Genomic DNA, 20700 nt, shown 5'->3' on the forward strand with positions numbered 1-20700 from the left:
TGGGGGGCTTAACGTTCATTTTGTCACTGTCTGGCCATAACCTCTTAACTCCATTTTTGAGGTTTTAGATTTTTTTGGCATAAATCAGGGCTTTACATCTGAGTGTTGGTTAAAATAATATTGAACCAATGAAAAGTAGTAAAAAGCCCTTCGGTCAAAACCTCCTAACTCCACTTGAGCTCATTTTCCTGAAAATGAACATTTTGGAGTTGGGAGGTTTCGGCCCGACAGCAGAGATTTAAATACTGATTTTAGTGTTTTTAGACCTGAGGCGGATTCTACAAATGCCTTCTAAATCAGTAGTGCTCACACTTTCGGGATTTTTCAAAAATGTACACGCTTGCAGAGTGGCAGGAGGTGGCGCGCTGTGAGCTTGTACATCTGCTATTTTTGAATAGCCTACTCTAAGATCTAAAATGACACAGACGCTTGCCAGGTTTTAATGGGTTAATTGGAGGATTTATTAGATCTACAACATGCAGACCTGTGAGTCTTAATTAATGAGCACATTTCACAGCGTTGTCCATAATTCCCCCTCCTGTCCATATCACCGTTTATAACAGCATTGACCAATGAAAAGTGAGAGTTGAGACCCTAAAAAAGAGTACACATTAAAGTCCTTCGTGTTCATTTTACTTATAAATGCTTTATTGTTAATTATATATGGTTTATTATATTCACTGTATAGATTGACTGTACAAACTGTACTTATCCATACTACCACTGTGTAGATGGCTGATAATGTATTTATTAGCCTGACATCATATTGCCCATATTCCCAAACTACTGATGATAGATGGCACATTGATACTTTGCATATAGAGTTTAGGTTTTCTACTTGGTATGAATCAATAGCACTGTCTGTCTGTCTGTCTGTCTGTCTGTCTGTCTGTCTGTCTGTCTGTCTAACTCCGAAATGGAATCAAAATAATTGGTAAGGGTCCATTTTGTTACAAATAGCACAATCTCTGTGTTGAAGTAACATCATTTTCATTTCACACGCTGAGCGTGACTTAAGACAAAGGAATTTGAACCAGCACACAGTCCCTGAGACCATCATGCTGGTCTCTTTGCATTTTCTTTCTATTTTTCCTTTAGCCAACGACCATCTGTGAGGTTTATCAAAGACTTCTTGCACGATTTACCATCTCTACCACCACCGATATGCCTGTCCCCTGTGAATGATAATGTGTAGCAGCAGAACATGCAGTACGTATCTCCTGGTGTGGATAGTACAACATGGTACATACTGATTAAATGCTTTGCAGGGATACACAGATATTCGTTAAGTATTAATGAACTGAGAGCAGTGCCAGACATAAATTCACACTGTTTAACACCAGGGAGCAGCACACCGATAAACATCGTGGCAGCCTCCCTAATGTGTGTGCATAAGTCAACAGCTTAAACAATTACATAGATTACCATCATTAAATATAGTCTAGGATATGCACGTGCGTGCGTATGTGTGTTTGTGAAGACCCCACAAAGATATTGTTGCTGTTGGGCAGAAACTTGTATCTCCTGTAAATGAATTCTCTACTTCATCATACAGGAGTGTCGCAAAAAAGAGTGACAATAGCAGATCTACAAGTGCACAATGTTTTGCCTCGCTTTTTTTGTTATGTAAAAAAAAAGTACATACAGTATGAGGTTTCCACCCGACAGCGATGATAAAATAACGGTCTGCTTACCATGTGAACCCGGTAAAGGATGCTGATGCCCAGGGACATGAAAGGTTTGGAGAAGTCTATGACCTTCTCTCTCTCTGAGGTGATAGTGAAACCAGCTACAGCCAGGTCTGCTTTCTGTAGGGAGAGAGAGAGAGAGAGAGAGAGAGAGAGAGAGAGAGAGAGAGAGAGAGAGAGAGAGAGAGAGAGAAAATTGCTCAGTCAAGGAAAAATGGGTTCATGTTCCAACACATGTACTGACAAATATGGACGTCATCTGTATTGTCAGAACATGCAACATCATGGCCTTTCATTTGTCATGCCTGACCGTGTGTTCTCATGCAAATGCAAAGGCTAAACCTTAATTAACATTAATCTTAAGTCCTCAAGGATATGTAACGCAGGGTTGTGAAATTGGCCTTTCAAAGTGTGTTAATCAACAACTGAGCTTTTTGACCTTGTCCTTTGACAAGCGCACCATGGTATGTCAGATTATGATTCAGGGATGTAATATGTGAAGTTGCGTTGGCCTTGCACAGCGATTGGAGGATGATGATACAGTGTAAAGAGCCATCGCTGAAGGGAGTGTTTAGAACAAGTCAAGGAGAGAATGAACCAGAGGCGAGAGAGAATGAATGAAGAGGTATTTGAGAATGTCAAGCAGATTGGTGTTGAAACAACAATCGAAGGGGAAATCTCGAACAGGAGCACAGGGGCTACATCAAAGAGGAGCGTTGCGAGGGAGAGAGGGAGCAAGGGAGGGACGGGAGGAAGGAAGTGCCACAGAGAGGTCACCGGCGAAGAAGAAAGACAGCGGGTCAAACGGGGTCAGTGTGTCGCGAGACATGAAAGAGCAGCTGACACATACTGTAGATAGCCGACCCCCACAGGGGAGAGAGAGCGAGAGGGGGGGGAGAAGATGCAGAGAGCTGAGAAATGTCAAAGTGAGAGTGTGTGTGTGTGTGTGTGTGTGTGTGTGTGTGTGTGTGTGTGTGTGTGTGTGTGTGTGTGTGTGTGCGTGCGTGCGTGCGTGCGTGCGTGCGTGCGTGCGTGCGTGCGTGCGTGCGCGTGCGTGCGTGCGTGCGTGTGTTTGTGTGTGTGTGTGTATTAGAGAGAGACAGCTAAAGAGAAAGAGAGATCCAGAACCCAAGAGAAAAATCAAAAGAACAAGCAAAGAAACAGAGGGAGCTAAAGCAAAAAAGAAGAGAAAAGAAAGAGAGAGAGACGAGGAGAAGAAAAATAAAATAAACCTAGTGTGACAGGCACTGTGAGAGGTCATGTATTCCCATCATGCCTGTAGCTACCACCGAGGACACCAAGGTCACGTTCTCGCTATTTCTTCTGGGGGCTTCTAGCAACCTGAGGTGCAGTTCCACCTATTTTGACTACTCTCTCCATGAAGCCCTAGCCGTCGCTTTGCGCGACGTTTCAGTGTTTTGGGAGAAGTACAAGCGAGACCTAAAGCTAGTGCGCCTGGCTGGAGAGATAACAAAATATCACAGGCTTAGCTGTCTGCTGCAGATGTTTACAAACTAGGTAACCTTGCCTTTTTAATGAGATGAAAAAAGACAAAACTTAAGTTAATTGCTTTTGGAGCCAAGGAGGAACGATTAAAAGTCAGCACTCAGCTTCAATCGGTAATGCAAACAAACCCAACCAGAAATCTCAGGCCTGAATTCCAGCAGCCACATTAAGACAATTACAAAGTCAGAGGACTTATGTCTCAACTGGATTTGGAAGGAAAACTAAAAGTTTCTATGTACCCATTAAGACCTGAAAAATACATAAGAATGTCTTCTAAATCCTAATGTTTTTCTTAAAAAATTGTGTTTCTTTATCTGCTCAAAGTTTTTAATGTCAAGGAACCTTAGAATTATTGCGACCGAAGGTCGCAGTTTACTATGACAAACGGCACAGCATGTCCGTGTCCGTGTAGACGTGTACACTTTCTTACGGTCTATGGGTTTGCAGCTCTGACATCATGCTCTGGTGTCACTGTGATGTCAGGGGAACCACTCTTAAGAGAATGGGATTGCCTCTCTGACATCACGATCTGTGATAGAATCCCTTTTATGCCCATATATGGAGTTCCCTGATGTCATCAATATTAAGCCCATATCTAACAGGACTTTATATGGGAATGCCCATATATGGAGGACACATCGGCTACATATGAATCCATACAGTATATGGCCAAGACAGATGGCCAAGACAGCCCATATCTGTGTGGCTGGCTCTACAGACAGGGATCTCCATGTATGGGCATAACAGGGTATGATGTCAGATGTCATAGACATCATAGGACTTTCACATAACGAATAACTGAATAAGCATGTTTTGGCTCTCACAGCATATCTCCATATACAGTACATGGATCTCCATATATGCGTACCAGGGGTCTCCATATACTATATGGGTAACTGGTCCGATATACATCACTGGCCAGATGGCCAACAATGTCGCCCTGAGGCGTCTCACTAGTATGTATTTGAATGCGGACCCCCATCTCAACATATTTAGTTGTTAGTTGTTATTTGCACAGGCACTCGGTGCCGCGCTATGAGCTTGTATGTCTGCTATTTTTGAATAGCCAAAGAATAAAGAATAATGGTTAAAGTGGTTACGTGTTCAGGGGATGGAAGCCAGACGGGGAGGGTGATATGTGTCACTGCACATACTCCTATACGGGCTGGGGCGGCACCTGTCAGCAGGGAGTGTTGGGGCGGGAGGAGTGCACGAATGCTTTATACGTCCTCCTGGTGGGGGCTCCTCACTGGCAGGTGAGTCAATCAGTAGGATACAACAGCAGTGACGGCACACTTAAGTGTGTGGGGAGGAACTAATTGGCACAACGGCTAAAATGGGGAGAGCGGGTTAAAAAAAATCCATCAGACAGCTGCTGTTGGTTCAGAACTGGATCATATCACTCAAGTTCTCAGATCTTTCCACTGGCTTCCTCTCTGTCAAAGAATTTATTTCAAAATACTACTGCTGGTTTATAAGACAGGCTGAGGGCCAACATTTCTGATCTTCTGTTATGTTATGATTCATACCTCTTTGGCACAGGTCTGCTTTCTGACCCCGGAGTCACTCATAAAGCAGAGAAGCAGCTTTTCTGCACCACATATCTGGAACAAACTTCCAGAAAATTGCAGGCCTGCTAGAACTCTCAGTTCTTTTAAATCAAAGCTGAAGACTTTTCTGTTTGCCACTGCCTTTTACTGAAGCCCTTTGATTCATTTCTTGTGCTGCTGCACTGTGTATTTATTCTTGCACTTTATGTGCTATGGACTGGGACTGGGACTCAGTATTTCGAGGTCATGAGTATTTCAAGTCCAGGCTATGACCCCTATTCCCATGGCCCAATCTGCCCATGCATGGTCTTTGAACCTTATTAAAAGAAGTACTGTACTTATGAGACAGGTGCATAGGAGTAGACAGCCAATGCATGTGAAGACAAAAAATAATCTCACACACTCTTCAGTTCCAGAAACAGTTTAATGAAAAAATATTTCATTCACTCTGACCTCCATCAGCCCCTGGTTAGTGCGAACATTGTATTCTCTGCATTAATTAGTTGCTGCACTATAAGTGTGAAGGGTTCTTTTTATGTCAATTTCAACAAACCCCCATAACTTTTTTTTAATTAACATTTTTATCCCATGATTTTGTAACCCATTTTTTCACCCATTGCCAATTTCCTAAACTGTAATCCTGGGCGTTGCTCTCCCTCTACCAACCTGGGGAGAGCCCCGAACTGGCCTCATGCTTCCTTCAGTGCATGACAGGGATCTTATCACCTGACAGGGGGAGCTTCCCCAGTTGGACGTAGCACATGGAAGCAACACGTTATTCCAACCTGTAACTTCCCCTCCATCAGCCTCCATCAGCTTTTATAGAGACCAGGATTACTGCATGTTTTTGTGAGGGTATCTACCCTAGGAAACACAGGGAGAACATGCAAACTCCACAGAAAAGCCCTTTCGCCAAACTCCCCTAGGATGTGGGCACTGATGACGCGGAGGAGAGAATGGGAGCGTGTCGATATTGCGAAGCAGCATTTGTTTGATGTCCCATTAGTTTGACGCTGGCGAATGCTAACCAGGTGAAATGCTAACCTGCCGATGCTGGTTAATCTTAACCTGGTGAATTTTAACCACTATGCCTAAACCTAACCCAAAACGAACTAATGACACGTAGAAACAGTGTCACCCTGCGGGAATTGAACCCAGGACCTTCGAGCTGTTAGGCGACAACGTTACCGACTGCACCACCGTGCCCCCCAATCCTCCCTTATGGGGAACCCCCATAACTTTTGAGCATATACAAATGGAAACAAATGGACCCGTAATTACCAGGGGTCATGAATACAGTATATCCGTGTCCGCGGCAAATACTTGGTCTTGTCTTGTCCATGGCAATTATTAGATTTTCTTTTTTACACACCATTATAATGTTCTTATTTTTGTCATAAGGCCCAATTATTGAATGACAGCCTCCAGGTTTTCTTGAGAATATGTATGACACTTACTATGGCACAATGGCATATTAGGAGTCCCACTAGTACTAGGGGTTCTCAAATGTTTTATCTGCAATGACCCCCTTAACTCTGAGCTTGTTCAAATGGAACCAAATGGACCTGTATGGGTTCATTTGGTTCCATTTGAACACTCTCAGAGTTACAGACCTGTTATGGTAATTCAGGGCTAGCTCTTTATGTGTTTCTGGTAATAATATTGTCCACTCATTTTGTATGTCTGTGGGAAACATGGGATTTTGACAAAAATGTCCACAACAAGCTAGCATAGTGATGCCCCCTGGTAATTACAGACCTGTAAGGGCCCATTTAGAACTCCCTCAGGGTCTCTGGACTCCACTTTTGAGAACCACTGTCTCTGAACATTAAGGAGACTGTGTAAATCTACACAAATAACAAACATGCTGAGATTATGGTCATGATATACTGAGTGAGCTTACAGTATACCACCACCGCCACAGCATCAAATCCTCCAGTAAATGAGATAAGGGGTATAAATTCCCCACCAAGGCAAACACTGGCCTTATATCTCATCGTAATCCTCCATTTTTACCAGCAGGATCACAATTTATCAGTGTCATTGGAAATGGGAGGTGAGCTTTACATGAACCGACATAATAAAAAGTTGATTTCATGGGATAATAACAGGTTGTTTGTGTGCATGTAAAGGCTTTTTTTATAAACAGTAATGAAAAAAGGAATGGTTTTGGACATGCAAGGTTTCCACCCGACAGCGACGATGTAACTTTGACAATTGCATATCACTTTACAAAGTGAACAATGGCACACTTGTTCTGTGTTTTCAAGGTTAATGAGGAGCTAGCAGGGGTCTAAGTGGAGAAGGACTATTACTGTCTGTGCTGAGTGATTCTCTGGCATGTGGGAGTGACCAGGGGGACACACTCTCTTTCCAATTAAAAACCACCTCTTCTTTCACCCAAGGTGAGTACAGCGTTGTTGGTTTAACAAATATCTATCTTTTTTTTGTTTGAGCCAGGGTTAATGATGGCAGCTCTGTTCCATTTGTTTGAAAGCCCCCCTCTTCAGTAAGTCGGTAGTTTTTTTTAATGGATTATTGATTTTTTATTATACAGAAGTACTGTGCACAATGCAGAGGTCATAGTTTGTATTGTATTGTGCAGAATTATGGCGAGAAGTTGTAGGTTTACAGAACACACAAAAAATGAATTATAATAATAATCCAAAGAGCTTAAAACTTGTTTTTAATGAATTAATGGATGAATTAATTAATTAATGTATTTATTTATTTATTGTGAAATAAGCATTTTAATAATTTGGATGAGACAGAATGTATTTATTTATTTATTGTGAAATAAGCATTTTAATAATTTGGATGAGACAGGATGCCAAAACTCCAGAATTATTGGTTTGTTTAACTCTGTAAACCATTAAGCTGATGTCATTATCCACCTTTTGTTGTTGGGTATAGGCACTCTTTACCCTAAATATATTCTTGTAAGGCAGCCATTGCAATACGATGTTGCAGACTACACGGTTGCTGCCTTTGCTGTGGTAAATAGGTGATGGGGAAATACCAAACCATATACAACAGAGGTTCTGTATAAAAGTGCTAAATGTCGTGGCCGAATGTTGTCTAGTGCCTTTTTAAGCTTGATTCATACGTCATATGACGTATGACGTATAAAATAAATGAGTTATTAGGGATTGGTTTATCACTTGCTGAACATTACACTACAGTATACCAGTAAGACTCCCTAATCGGGAGATAAGCGACCGTCAGGTCGCAGCGTGATTTTAGGGCAAAATGTGTAGGAGCAGTGTCCAAAAATGTGGTTAAAAAAATCAGCCTGATGGTGGCGCTATATGGGACATCCATATTGATGAGATGGGTGTAGACATACTGTGTACTGATTTGTGTGATTTTAGGGCAAAATCTGTAGGAGCAGTGTCCAAAAATGTGTTTGAAAAAATCGGCCTGATGGTGGCGCTATATGGGACAGATCCATGTTGATGACATGAGTGTAGACATAGTGTGTACCGATTTGTGTGATTTTAGGGCAAAATCTGTAGGAGCAGTGTCCAAAAATGTGTTTTGCAAGAATCGGCCTCATGGTGGCGCTAGAAGAGGGCCATGTGAGAAATGAGGGGTGGGGTGTCCGCGTTGCCTTGGCGGACGAATAGGTACCGCCACCACTTTGGCATCCGTTCTGGAGCACCAGGAGTCGGTGGTCCCCGGGAATTCCCCGTGAGCAGCCCCGTTGGGGTGGTCATTTGGTCATTTTTGCACATTTGGTAATTCTTTACATCTGGGGGTCCCCCAGGGACCTGGGGGTCCCTGGAGCTCCGGGGGTCCTTGGAGGTTGTAGTTTGGCAGGCAAGGAGTGTGTGTGCAAAATTTGGCATGGATCGGGGCAACGGTTGCGGAGATATGAGCAGGGCAATAGTGTGACGTGTGAGGTGTGACAGACAGACAGACTGACGGACGGACGGACGGACGGACGGACGGACGGACGGACGGACGGACGGACGGACGGACGGACGGACTGACTGACTGACTGACTGACTGACTGACTCACAGTTTGTGGAGGTTTTGATAGTAAGTGCGACCTGACGGTCGCAACCACATGCTGTAGATTTCTCCCCAGAGAAAAATCTTTTTTCAAATCATTTGATTCTGGCTGGAGACGTGTCGCGTGTCATCAGCTCATCACCGCTCCTGTGCCTGTCCTGTCCTCTATTAAGCAAAAATGCCAAAGATATTTAACACCACTAAGACTCCCTAATCGGGAGATAATCAACCGTCACGTCGCATACACAAACTTTAGAAGGCAATTGTAGCCAATCAGGAGGGAATATAGTTACTTTAACAAAGGATAGCTTTATGTGCCAAAAAGCCATACAACAACAGAGTTAGAAGCACTAAGCTGCATAAGCTTATAGTGCTAATGAAGGATAAGGTAGATTACACAGAGCCCAGACACCTCTTTGCTCTTAAGCACGTTTAATTCACTAATTAACGGCTAAATTGACACTTAACTGACCATTTAACTGAACAGTCAAGAGTTAATTTAATTAAAGTGCAATCTTGAAACATAAAATCGCATAAGGTGCCATGCTACTTCAACTCAAGTAAAAATTACAACATTGGTTATAGAGTGGATGTCATCCTTGTTCACTAAACATATTCTGGTTGAATTTATGTAGGTTAACACACAGTCTAATTGAGGTTAATTTAAACAAGACAGCTAAACTGGACCCCAGACACCTCTGCTCCTTAATTAACTTTTAATTAGCTGAATAATTAACAATTAATGAACATTATGAAATGATTAACAATAATAGCGTTAAAAGTGTTATCACAACAGTAAAACCCATATAATGTAATGGGTATACACATTAAAATACTTGGTTGATTAGGTGTAATGTAAACTAAACAAGGAGAGATAGTCCATGGTGTGCTTAAATGGCCCCTCCCGGACTGAGATCCCAGACAGCTGTGTGCTCTTTAATTAGCACTTAATTGATTAACAAGCCGACACTTGTTCCGACGATTTCACCCACTTTCATCAGTCACTGAAGCCCTGACGAGGGAGCTGCATGTGTGTGTGTGTGCGTGCACACGCGCGCACATGCGTGCGTAGTCTGCGTACGTATTGGAGATGAAATATGCTTTCACTAAAATGTGAGAATAACAGGGAAAGCGGTAATTGAATAAATAAATGGGCAGAATTGGAGAATCATAATTAGCGTGTGGATGTGCGTTTGCTAGATTTTCCAGAGAAGATGAAACGTCTGTAAGACTTCTGAGCTTATGTGGGTGTATTTTTAAGGAATGAGCAGTTGTGTTGTATTATGCATTTAGCAGACACTCTTGTCAAGAGCAACCCAATCATCAGGGGCGTCACACCAAATTCTGGGCCCTGGGTAGAAGGATTCACTGCGGGCCCCCCACGAATGTTAACTATTGAAAATAGTAGCAGATATACAAGCAGATATACAAGCTCACAGCGCGGCACCAAGTGCCGCGCTGCGAGCTTGTATATCTGCTATTTTTGAAAAATCGTGAAAATGTGTGCAAGAAACCTATGTCAAGGACCACCAAGATGATATGTATTTGGCCACGGACCCCGATCTCAAAATATTTAGTTCCAGGGACCCCCAGAAGCAAAATTTGAGTTAGAAATGTTCGCTTAAAAAATACATATATTCAAAGATTTTCACACATTTTCACAACTTTTCAAAAATAGCAGATCTACAAGCTTGTGAGCTTGTATATCTGCTATTTTTCAATAGATAAAGTTATTAGGGCCCCTCCACCTTAGGGCCCCAGTAACTCAGTCCCACTTTCCTACCCCTTGTGACGCCCCTGCCAATCATCACCAGAGAACAAACATTTCCAAACATTTCCATTGGCCAAAATGTCCGATTTAACACATTTTCAAATGTATACAAATATTTTGAAAACAGCAGATCTACAAGCTCACACATTGTGAGCTTGTAGATCGTCTATTTTCAAATGGCCAAAATGTATATAGGGCTGAAGTGGTTAATGTATGTATGTTTTGTAAAAATAATCAAAATCTACGACATAACTACAGTAGTAACCAAAGTTTTCCATTAATTGTAGTGGGGCAAGTACAATATTTGCCTCTAAGATGTAATGGAGTAGAAGTAAAAGTATTGAAAAATGGAAATACTCCAGTAAGGGTGCCCACACACCAAAATACCTAGAGTGGAATCCGCCAATGCGTTTCAATGAGAATGGAGCGTTTTTTGCCAGTAGAGGATTTCTGCAAAAAACGCTACATTCTCATTGAAATGCATTGGCGGATTCCACTCTGGGTATTTTGGTGTGAGGGCACCCTAAAGTGAAAGTACCTCAAACTTGTACTTAAGTACAGTACTTAAGTAAATGTCCTTATAGTTACTTTACACCGCTGCATCTCAGTTGTTTCAAGGCAGACACAGCGTCAGCACTAGCAGCAGCAGGGCTTGGAGAGTTGCCCCTGAGGGAGGCGCTAAACCTGAGCAAGAGACCGCACCAACTGCAGCCGACTCAGCGCCACTTGAGCCGCGCATCGATCGGAACAGAATAGTAAATAATACTGTATAGGAGTGAGTTGACATGGTCCACATCGAGAATGTCGACATGCAACGTTTGTGCGATTAAATAACGCCCACAGTGACGTTCTTGTGATTTGCTGAAACGTACAGTGCTTTAAAACAGAGCTTTCTCTGGCGACCAGGCTGTTCAACTTACATACAAAGTGCAAGATCAGAGTAAATGGCACAAACCCTAGTGCAGGGGTTCTCAAACCTTTTTGTGCCAGGGACCCCCAAATGGATATACATTAAGATTTATAGGGTAAATGGTTGTGTAGTAAATAGAGTGCAAAGAAAGCACATTGTGTTTATTAATACTAGTTCTGTGCCCGGGGGTGTGCGATGAGGGATTGAATGTAGGAGTCTCAGAAGTAATGTTGGAGAACCCAGAACGGTGCTCGTTGGGCAGAATAGTCACCATTAGCCATATTCACACCGTGGCCATCTTGGATCACACGACCACATGGGATGGCAAGCAGCCAATCAGAAGCTCAAAACAGCATAGGGTTAAGCTCCGTACAGACCGGCGAATTAGCGAAGCGTCGCGAATTAGCGAAGCGTCGCGAAAAAGCGAACCAAAAAGGCGAAGTATTCGCGATTCGCCTTTTTCCATACACACCAAAAAGCGACAAATATGCATATAATATTCTCTTAATTCGCCTAAAACGAGGGGGTGATATCTGCCTGTAGCCACAGGAGAAAGGAGAAGAAAGGAGAGAGAGGAGAACGGAGACAGGGAAACAAATAAAACAATGGAAACTACATCCTCAAGTGATGATGACCTGGCCGTGGTTGTTAGCCTATTAAATAAGAAAAAGAACAGAAGAGACAACACGCGTTCACCGTTCCCTCTCCCCTCAGCTCCGGGGGCAGAGTAGACAGACTCTATTGCAGCAGCAGCAGCAGCAGTGGTGTAAAGTAACTAAAAGTACATTTACTTGAGTAGCCTGTACTTGTAGGTATTTGTACTTGAGTCCAATTTCCAGTAGGCTACTTTCCTTCTAATCCACTCATTTCGGATCTTATTGTATTTAATACCCAGCAATTTATTTTAAAACATTAGTCTTTTTGCAGATATAAAGTAGCCTACAATAACAAACACATAAACTATGCTTTTATCAGTAAGACATTCGAGTACTTTTTCCAAGCAGCCACACAGACGAGAGACACGGAAAAGGAGAAAGATCCCTAAAGATCTCTAAATCTAAAGAGCAGTACCCGTTATCAGAATACTATACGGCTAATCTGTTATGTCACACATGCATAATGCACCTACTTGGGAGAGTTTTCTTGATACATGGACAAAAAGTAGACACACACGCACGCACCCACGCACGCACTCTCCTGGATTTATAGGAAATCCAGTAGCCACTCAAATCAGATATTAAACAGTTCTTTATATCACTCGAAACATGATGCATAACGATGGTCCAATATCCTTCTCTGTGGGAACGAGAAGGATTTTTATTTTTTATTTTTTACCAAAGGCGGTTAAGATGTGAGCTGGAATGTTGGTGTGTATGGAAGAAATGCCTGCCGTGACTGCAGCACAGAACATTGGATCAACCTCCTCCAATGTTGACGTGTCTGGATTTCTGCACCACGACTAGAGAGTGATATGGCATGAAGGGCAAAATGACAAATCTCCATTGTTCCATCGCTTGCTGTTTTGTTGCTGTCTGCACTGTTTTTCAAATAGGCCTACGCATTCCTACTGCACATCATTACCATAGCAATCAAAGCAGATAGGTTGACAATGTCTGAATGCACACGTCTGATCACTTGCACATAACAAGCACCCAATGTGCCACGATGCGCCAAATTGTGAGCTTTTAGATCTGATATTTTCAAAAGATGTGTAGGCCTATACATTTGAAAACTTGAAATTTGACATTCTGAATAATGAGTACTTTTACTTTTGATACTTTAAGTACATTTTTATACCAATACTTTGTACTTTTACAAGTACATTTTTAATTCATTTTTACAGATTTTAACAGATTATTTCTACATTGCAGTATTACTTAAGTAAAACATTTGAGTACTTTTTCCACCACTCTCCTGATTGAATGAAATTGGTGTCCCCCCTGGAAATAAATGTTCTGTTTGCTAAAGAGCTGGAGAGACTGGGAGATCTCTGATTGCTATCAGAAGAAGCATTAACTTGTTAACAAAACACCATAAAACATCACTACAGCACCTTTAATGTACCCCACGTGAAACGTCACAGAATGGAGCGTTTGCACAAGGGATCTGTCATTTTTAGGTGCCGTGGTTTTAATTAGCAATCAAGTCTTTCCGATTCTTACACTGATCATTGTAATTAGTAACAAAGGCACATGATTAATAACGTAATGACTTTCTTAACCCCTCCATAGCTAAACCCATTTTCTCACACAGACAGACACATGCAATGGCTCACACAGTACGTGTCAGTTTGGTAGCCGTTGACAAGGCGTTAAATGGTTTTGTCTGTTCCCGATTCTCAATTTAGCTTTCCTCCATTGTGTGCTCAATGACAGTGGCATTTAACTCAAATGATTCTAATTAATGCAATGCAATGCAATGCAATCTACAATGCAAGGGGATGGGACGTGGTGTCTCGTGGTCCTTCCGCGTCCCATCCACTTGCATTGGAGATAGGAGAGAGGAGGGAGGGAGGGATTTCAACTGAGTTCAGAGTTCAGCGTTTTAACTAGGGATGGGACGATATGAAAATGTCATATCACGATTATTGTGACAAAAGAAATCGCGATTTACGATATTATCGCGATAATCAAAATCCATTATCCTGGGGCGGAACTTTTGCCAAAAAATAGCCGATCTACAAGCTCACAACGCGTCGCGTTGTGACGCGTTGTGAGCTTGTAGATCAGCAATTTTTTGGTAAAGACATTTGATAGAGTGAAAAAAAGACTATCAAGTATGTATATTATAAATACTGTACCTTTGCAATTATAGAGGGTTTAAGAGGTACCGGATATGCAGCTCGGCAAATAAAAGGTGAACTGATCCCAGTACATGAGGACGATATCACAATAAAATAAATCTCCACGATACGATTATCGTGAGTGTTTTGTATAACGACATACGATAATATCGCGTATCGTCCCACCCCTAGTTTTAATAACAACAATGGCGCGCCCCTGGAGAAGTTATAGCTTGTATGTGTTGCTAACAGTGTCGGCGACTGATGTGTAGCGAGAAAATTTACTTTTAAGCCAAAAAAAAACCAACTAAAAACTAAAACTTTTAAGCCCTGTTTGGGTAGGACGGCTTGACAAAAATGGACTATATTTCTTCTTTGGAGGAAACAACTGCTGGAACATCCTGGAAGCTTCTAAAAGATAAAATAGGTAGGAACATCGTTTTCCCCCGAAATTCTCCTTTAAGATGATTTATTTTACAAGAGGTTATGGGGAAAACAGATGGAATCCTTTGTGAGCTTGTCAATCTGCAATTCTTGTGGAAAAAAGGCCTATAATTCATGAAACGGTGCTGCTGTATTGGGAAATGAGTGCACACAAAAGAAAGTTCTGACAGCAAATTAAAAGATAATTCAGAACCTTTTGTATAGTTGTAATATTGAAATAATAATGTGTGGCTGTCACACAATATCAAGGCACAACTGGATTTGTTTCATGGCATGACCAAGAATGATCAGCAATTGCAAACTAGCCATAATGTATCCACCAATTTAATACCACTGTAATTCCAAAATATATACAGTATTTCAAAGCACATTTTATTCATAGAAATATCAGGAAAATATAGTGATGTTTTCATCACTCTGCTATGCTCACTCAGCATCAGTTCTCATTCACATCACTTCACTAAATAAGCAAGACCAGACAATATGGTAATTCCAACATAAATGACTGGTAGGTCTAGGTTAAATATGTCAAATGTCAAAACCTAAGATTAAAGAATGTAATCTTCAGGTCTTCTTGGGTTCATACACACGTAAATACAATTTTTGATTTGCTTATGCGAGACCTGTGGTAATTGTAATAGACACGACCCATACACGTGTCAAGTCAAGATTTTGGAACCGAATCCATACACTTGGGTCATTGTAATAGACACACTTGGGTAATTGTAATAGACACGACCCATACACGTGTCAAGTCAAGATTTTGGAACCGAATCCATACACTTGGGTCGAGGGTAGGGTCGAGGGTCCTCTAGAGGCTCAAGGCTCAGGAGGGTTGTTTGTTTCCTTTGTTAAATGTGAGCCTTTAAAGCCCTTTGAGGGCTTTACACAACAATGTATACATAAATGTGATATGACTTGTCTCTTTACTTGTGCCAGCAGAGCGCACAAGTACTGTGTTCGGTGCCGTCTGTTTCTGGCCACAGTACAAAGGCAGTGCCTTTAGCCAATAAGGGAGCAGCGTTCTTGGTATAACAAGTGCAACCTGACATACAGACAGCACCGAACAGCACCTACCGCAGTACTTGCACGCTCTGCTGGCGCACAAGTAGAGCATATATGCCCACGAGTGCACAAGCCGCAAGTTGGCACCTCGACAGAGCGCAGTCTAGTTGTTTTTGCGTTTTGCTATTTCTTTAAAATCTCCTCTCCTTTGCTTGTGTTTGACATGATGGTGAGATACTTGTTGCACTAACTAGCATTGACTGTTATGGTCACTTTGATTTGGGGGCACTGTACTATATTGATAGTCAGGGCCGAGCCAAAGGTAGAGCGAACGGTGCGGTCGCTCAGGGCCCCGCCCCTGCAAGGGCCCCGCGCTAGGCTTGGTTAATTGATTTAGTTTTGTTTTCATATTAAATCTTCACACAAACACCGCAATCTGAAGGACGGAGACAGAGCCTGTCAACCGATTGGCAGTGATATCTCCCTGACAACCAGCAACAACCAGTGAAACGCTGACTGTCCCTTCGGGCTATGGGATTTAATAGTCTTGAGACACGTACCGGGATCAACTCGATTCAGCGTTCCCTTCCCTTCCGTTACTTATGAGAGAGTTGAGAGAGAGAGAGAGAGAGAGAGAGAGAGAGAGAGAGAGAGAGAGAGAGAGAGAGAGAGAGAGAGAGAGAGAGAGAGAGAGAGAGAGAGCATCATATCTGCGCGAGGTAAGGCCAGGGTAATGTTCTACAAAGTTATGAGGAATCCCCTCATCTAACTCATCTGACGATCTTGTCAGTGTCTGATTGATAGCCAGGGCCGGATTTATAATAGGGCTTGATGTGGGGGCACCAGGGGGGCACCAGAGGATCAACTGTAAACAAAAGATATTCAAATGAGCTAAGCTAAGTTAAGCTAACGTTGCTGTCTGTAATGACTGGATACACTTAAGGGTTTTGAAGAAACATTAGTGGTTAAATAACTGGTGCACTATTGTGTTGGAGTGCCTCCGTGCAGCCCCAGAGGTAAGGTGCTATCTATCCCTGATTGATTGGTTGGTTGATTGATTGATTGATTGAAGACTTTAGAGGTTTCCATAGGAAAAGGTTCATGACAGTACAGTTCACTGGTACAAGGACAACTAAAAGGAGATCCGAGTAAGCTTTTCGGCTTATTTGCACAGGAAACCTTTATGTATCTCATATAACAACTGAGACCACACTATTAATTCATTATGCTAATGTATGGACGTCTCTGTTGTTTCATACACCATCTTCGGGCATATGCTACACTATTGTTATTTATCATTTGAGCTTGACTGTGATACATGTGGCTACATGATTGATTGATGTTTTTGTGGGATAGAGAAGCCAGGGCTTGTAGTTACTGGACTGTCGAAATTGTAGCTACAGTACCTGATACTGTATGCTGATGGAGAAGGGGGGAAAAATCAAACCAAGTTTAAAGTGAGCGGTGGTGTGTCTGTGTGTGTGTGTGTGTGTCCTCATAATGACTTTATCCGTTGTGGACAATAAAAGCAGCAGAATAAACATGCTACTGTCTTACCGTTTTAGAGGTAGAGTAGCTGCATAATTCCATTGCATTTATAGATGCACAGCCACTGAAAGTGATTGTTTGCGTGTGCGCACACATACACGCAAACAATCACACCCGTGCGGGGGGGGGGGGCCTCGCACAGGACTTCGCACAGGGCCCCGCATTTGTCCGGCACAGCCCTGTTGATAGTTGTGCCTAAGGACACTATCGTTTTTCTTACTTCTCTGTAACTTTGTAAATAATCTTATATTGCTGTGCTGCCTCTGGGCAACTGATTTTCCCCCTTGGGATAATAAAGGTATCTATCTATCTATCTATCTATCTATCTCTCCTCTCCTCTCCTCTCCTCTCCTCTCCTCTCTACTCACCCTGTTGATGAGTTCCCCCACCATGCCAGTCCAAGAGCCATTGGGTTCAGGGGCTCCGTACAGGCCATCATCGACCAGTTTGATTTTGAAGGAGAACTTGAGGATATCTGCCAGCTCCCTCAGCATGTCCACACAGAAGCCTTCATACTGATCGGTTCCATGGAACTCCTGGTGGTTGGCCCTACGCATCACATAGGGGTTTTCCTGCAAAGAGGATATCAGTCAAACAACTAGTCCATACAACCAATCAGTCAGTCGCTCGCTCGCTCGGTCAGTCGGTCAGTCAGTCGACCAATTAATACATTAAACAATTAGCATATGAACTACTCAATAAAAAACAAGTCATACCGGTAATTAATAAACGAACCGATTGACAAATCCCTCACTCAGTCGGTCAGTCAATCAACCAATACAGTAATGAATCAATAGATCAATAAGCAATGCAATCAATTACTTATGTATGTTGCCTGGTTATCAGTTAACTAGGCAATCAAAACTATCAACCAATTAATCAATCAACCATTCCACAAACAATCAGCCATGGAATCAATTCACTTGTCCACACATTGGCCAAGCAACTAGTCAACATCCACTAAATCAATTATTCTCACAAAATAATTAATTATAGGCCCGGATCGCTGGCATAGCAGCCGGGGAGCTAAGCTCAATGTAGCGGGACAGAGCGTCGCTGGTTCAAGTCCCCATCCTGATGGCCATTGCTGCGTGTCACTCCCCATTTCCTGTCAAGCTACTATCAATAAAGGCATAAAAAGCCCCAAATCTTTAAAAAATATTATTTACAAATCAATCAATCAATCAATCAATCAATCAATCAATCAATCAATCAATCAATATTTCTATTGCATATTTTATAGATTTTATAAATGTAAATAATTGTTTGGCTATACATTGTGTTTCACATAACAGTTGAATGACATGCTTGTACTACAGTGTTAAACTGTTTATGTAAACAATTCAACAACTGGTAGCAGGGAATATAATATTTTTCTCAACAATTTATTCTCATAATTAGTGATTTTCTAGTGATGAATGTTTGTATCATTTCATTAAAAACAAATTATTAGTAACAAATTATGGAATTACTAAACACTAATGAATGACAGCCAATGTTTTCTGTACTTTTATTCTGACTAATAAGTCATGAATAATAATATAATTTCATGTAACATTCCATTAGGTGCATGTGTGTGAGAGATTTACCAGTATGGTGGTCACAATGAGGGTCTTGTTGGCCAGTGTGTCAGAGGTGTTGAGGACCAGTGAGGAGGAATTCATGAACAAGGTGTTGTTGGAGTACCAGACGCCAATCTGTCCATCATATAAAGGAGAGGGGAGAGAGAGAGGAGAGGAGAGAGAGAGAGAGAGAGAGAGAGAGAGAGAGAGAGAGAGAGACATTCAGACAGACAGCTCCATGTCCAGACAGAGAGCGACAACAGATAGCCAGTAGAATGCTTAATCAATGTGCAACAATCAACGAGGGAGCTCCTCCCTTCAACATGGTAATATATACAAATATACTGCAGGTCGTATATACAGTATATCGTTACTGTCGGGCAGAAACCTTGTATCTCCAAGTTTCAAGTTTGTATGTTTTTTCGTAAATTAAATTCATCATACAAACAGGGTTCCCACACATTTTTACCAATGAATTTCCAAAACTTTTCCGGAATATTTAAGCCAATTTCCGGGGCTATATAACAATAATTCAGCGCAATAAAAAGTCACTTACTCCTATGTGCAATGTCCAAAGACAGGCAGTGTAGCAAAAATAAAGCGTGCACGCTGCGAACAGGCTGTGGCGTGCATGCGGATCGTGCACAATGGACACGCACGTGCACACGTCAAAAGATTAGAAAATCGTGGCAGGGAACCCTCAAAGTCGATTCATGGTGGCAGTAAATGAGTTAACAAAATCAGTAACCAAAAACAATGTAAAACTATTTTTTCCAGGACCTTCCAGGACCCTTGATCAATTCCAAAACCTTTCCAGTACTGGAAAAATATTTTTCTAATTTCAAAATATTTCCAGGAATTTCATGACCGTTTGAACCCTGTACAAAAGTATCGCAAAAAAAGTAGTGAAAATAGCAGATCTACAAGCACACAACGCCTCGCGCTTGTAGATCGTCTATTTTCACTATTTTAAAAACGTTTTTAAAATAATAAAAAAAGGGAAGGTTTTGGACATACAAGGTTTCCACCCGACAACGATGAGATATGTACACCAGGTTTGCTGACCTCCCGCTGACTCCATTTCACCCTGTGACCTTACTGACCTATGGACCTCATGCTCTTTGTGCTGTTTTTAATCGTTTAACCGTTAATAATACACTGTCCTTCTGGTGACAGGACACTCATGTCAAATGGTCTCACAGCCAGGGAAGGCCTGGGATCACTGTCTGCCAGTCCACTGTAGGGAAAAGCTGAGAGGGACAATTCCTTTTTAAATGTGTATTTATCTCCTTAGTTTACCCAGTCTTGTTTATCACATTTTGACGCGATAATATTATTATCAAAAAAGGACTAATAATAATAACTAGGAAAGCAGTTCCTGGAAAAACTGCAAGGGCTGAAAACACGCACTATTATGTACAGTGGAAAGTTTACACATCCCTTCTCAGATGGACTTTCGATTCAGCTCAAGCCCAAGCAGTAATATAAATGGGAAGACATTTCCCAGAGGAATCCACTGGGAGACTTTTTCAAAAATCTCAAAAAGTATGAAAATGTGTAAAAAAGAAGTAGTAGGATGCCAAAAAATGTCGGAATAAATATAAATTGGGGACAACTAGTGTGTACTTGCTAAAGCGAGCCCAAAATAAAGCACTTTGTAAACAGCTTTTAAGGTTGGTGGTAGTAAATAGAGTTTATTACTACTACTTCTACTACTACGCTATTATTATGATTTCATATCAGACTAGGTGGACAAGTCTAAAGCAGGCCATATACTCGCTAAGACATATAACATTTCACCATTGAGAACCAACGACAAAAAACCCTAACACTTTTACCGGCATAGGCTACTAAATCTTCCTCCATGTAAGTATTTTTGTCACTCCATGCCCACTCGACTGCCAGGCAGAGAGCTACTAA

At 41.8% G+C, this 20700-nt stretch overlaps 1 protein-coding gene across 1 annotated transcript in view; it reads right to left on the reverse strand.

The window, feature by feature from the left end:
* The window catches only part of LOC308293122 (glutamate receptor ionotropic, kainate 5-like), a gene marked incomplete at its 3' end in the record, with an annotated part of 97517 nt that overhangs the window by 28729 nt on the left and 48088 nt on the right, over positions 1-20700 (reverse strand). The window contains exons 10-12 of the mRNA XM_080735557.1: positions 18808-18915; positions 17587-17790; positions 1695-1808 (exon numbers count right to left, since the gene is read on the reverse strand). Coding sequence (XP_080591683.1) covers positions 1695-1808; positions 17587-17790; positions 18808-18915 — 426 coding nt within the window. The remainder of the gene's footprint in view (positions 1-1694; positions 1809-17586; positions 17791-18807; positions 18916-20700) is intronic.

The sequence above is a fragment of the Nannobrachium achirus genome, assembly GCF_963921795.1.
Source record: "Nannobrachium achirus genome assembly, chromosome: 10".
In the NCBI taxonomy this organism is placed as follows: domain Eukaryota; kingdom Metazoa; phylum Chordata; class Actinopteri; order Myctophiformes; family Myctophidae; genus Nannobrachium; species Nannobrachium achirus.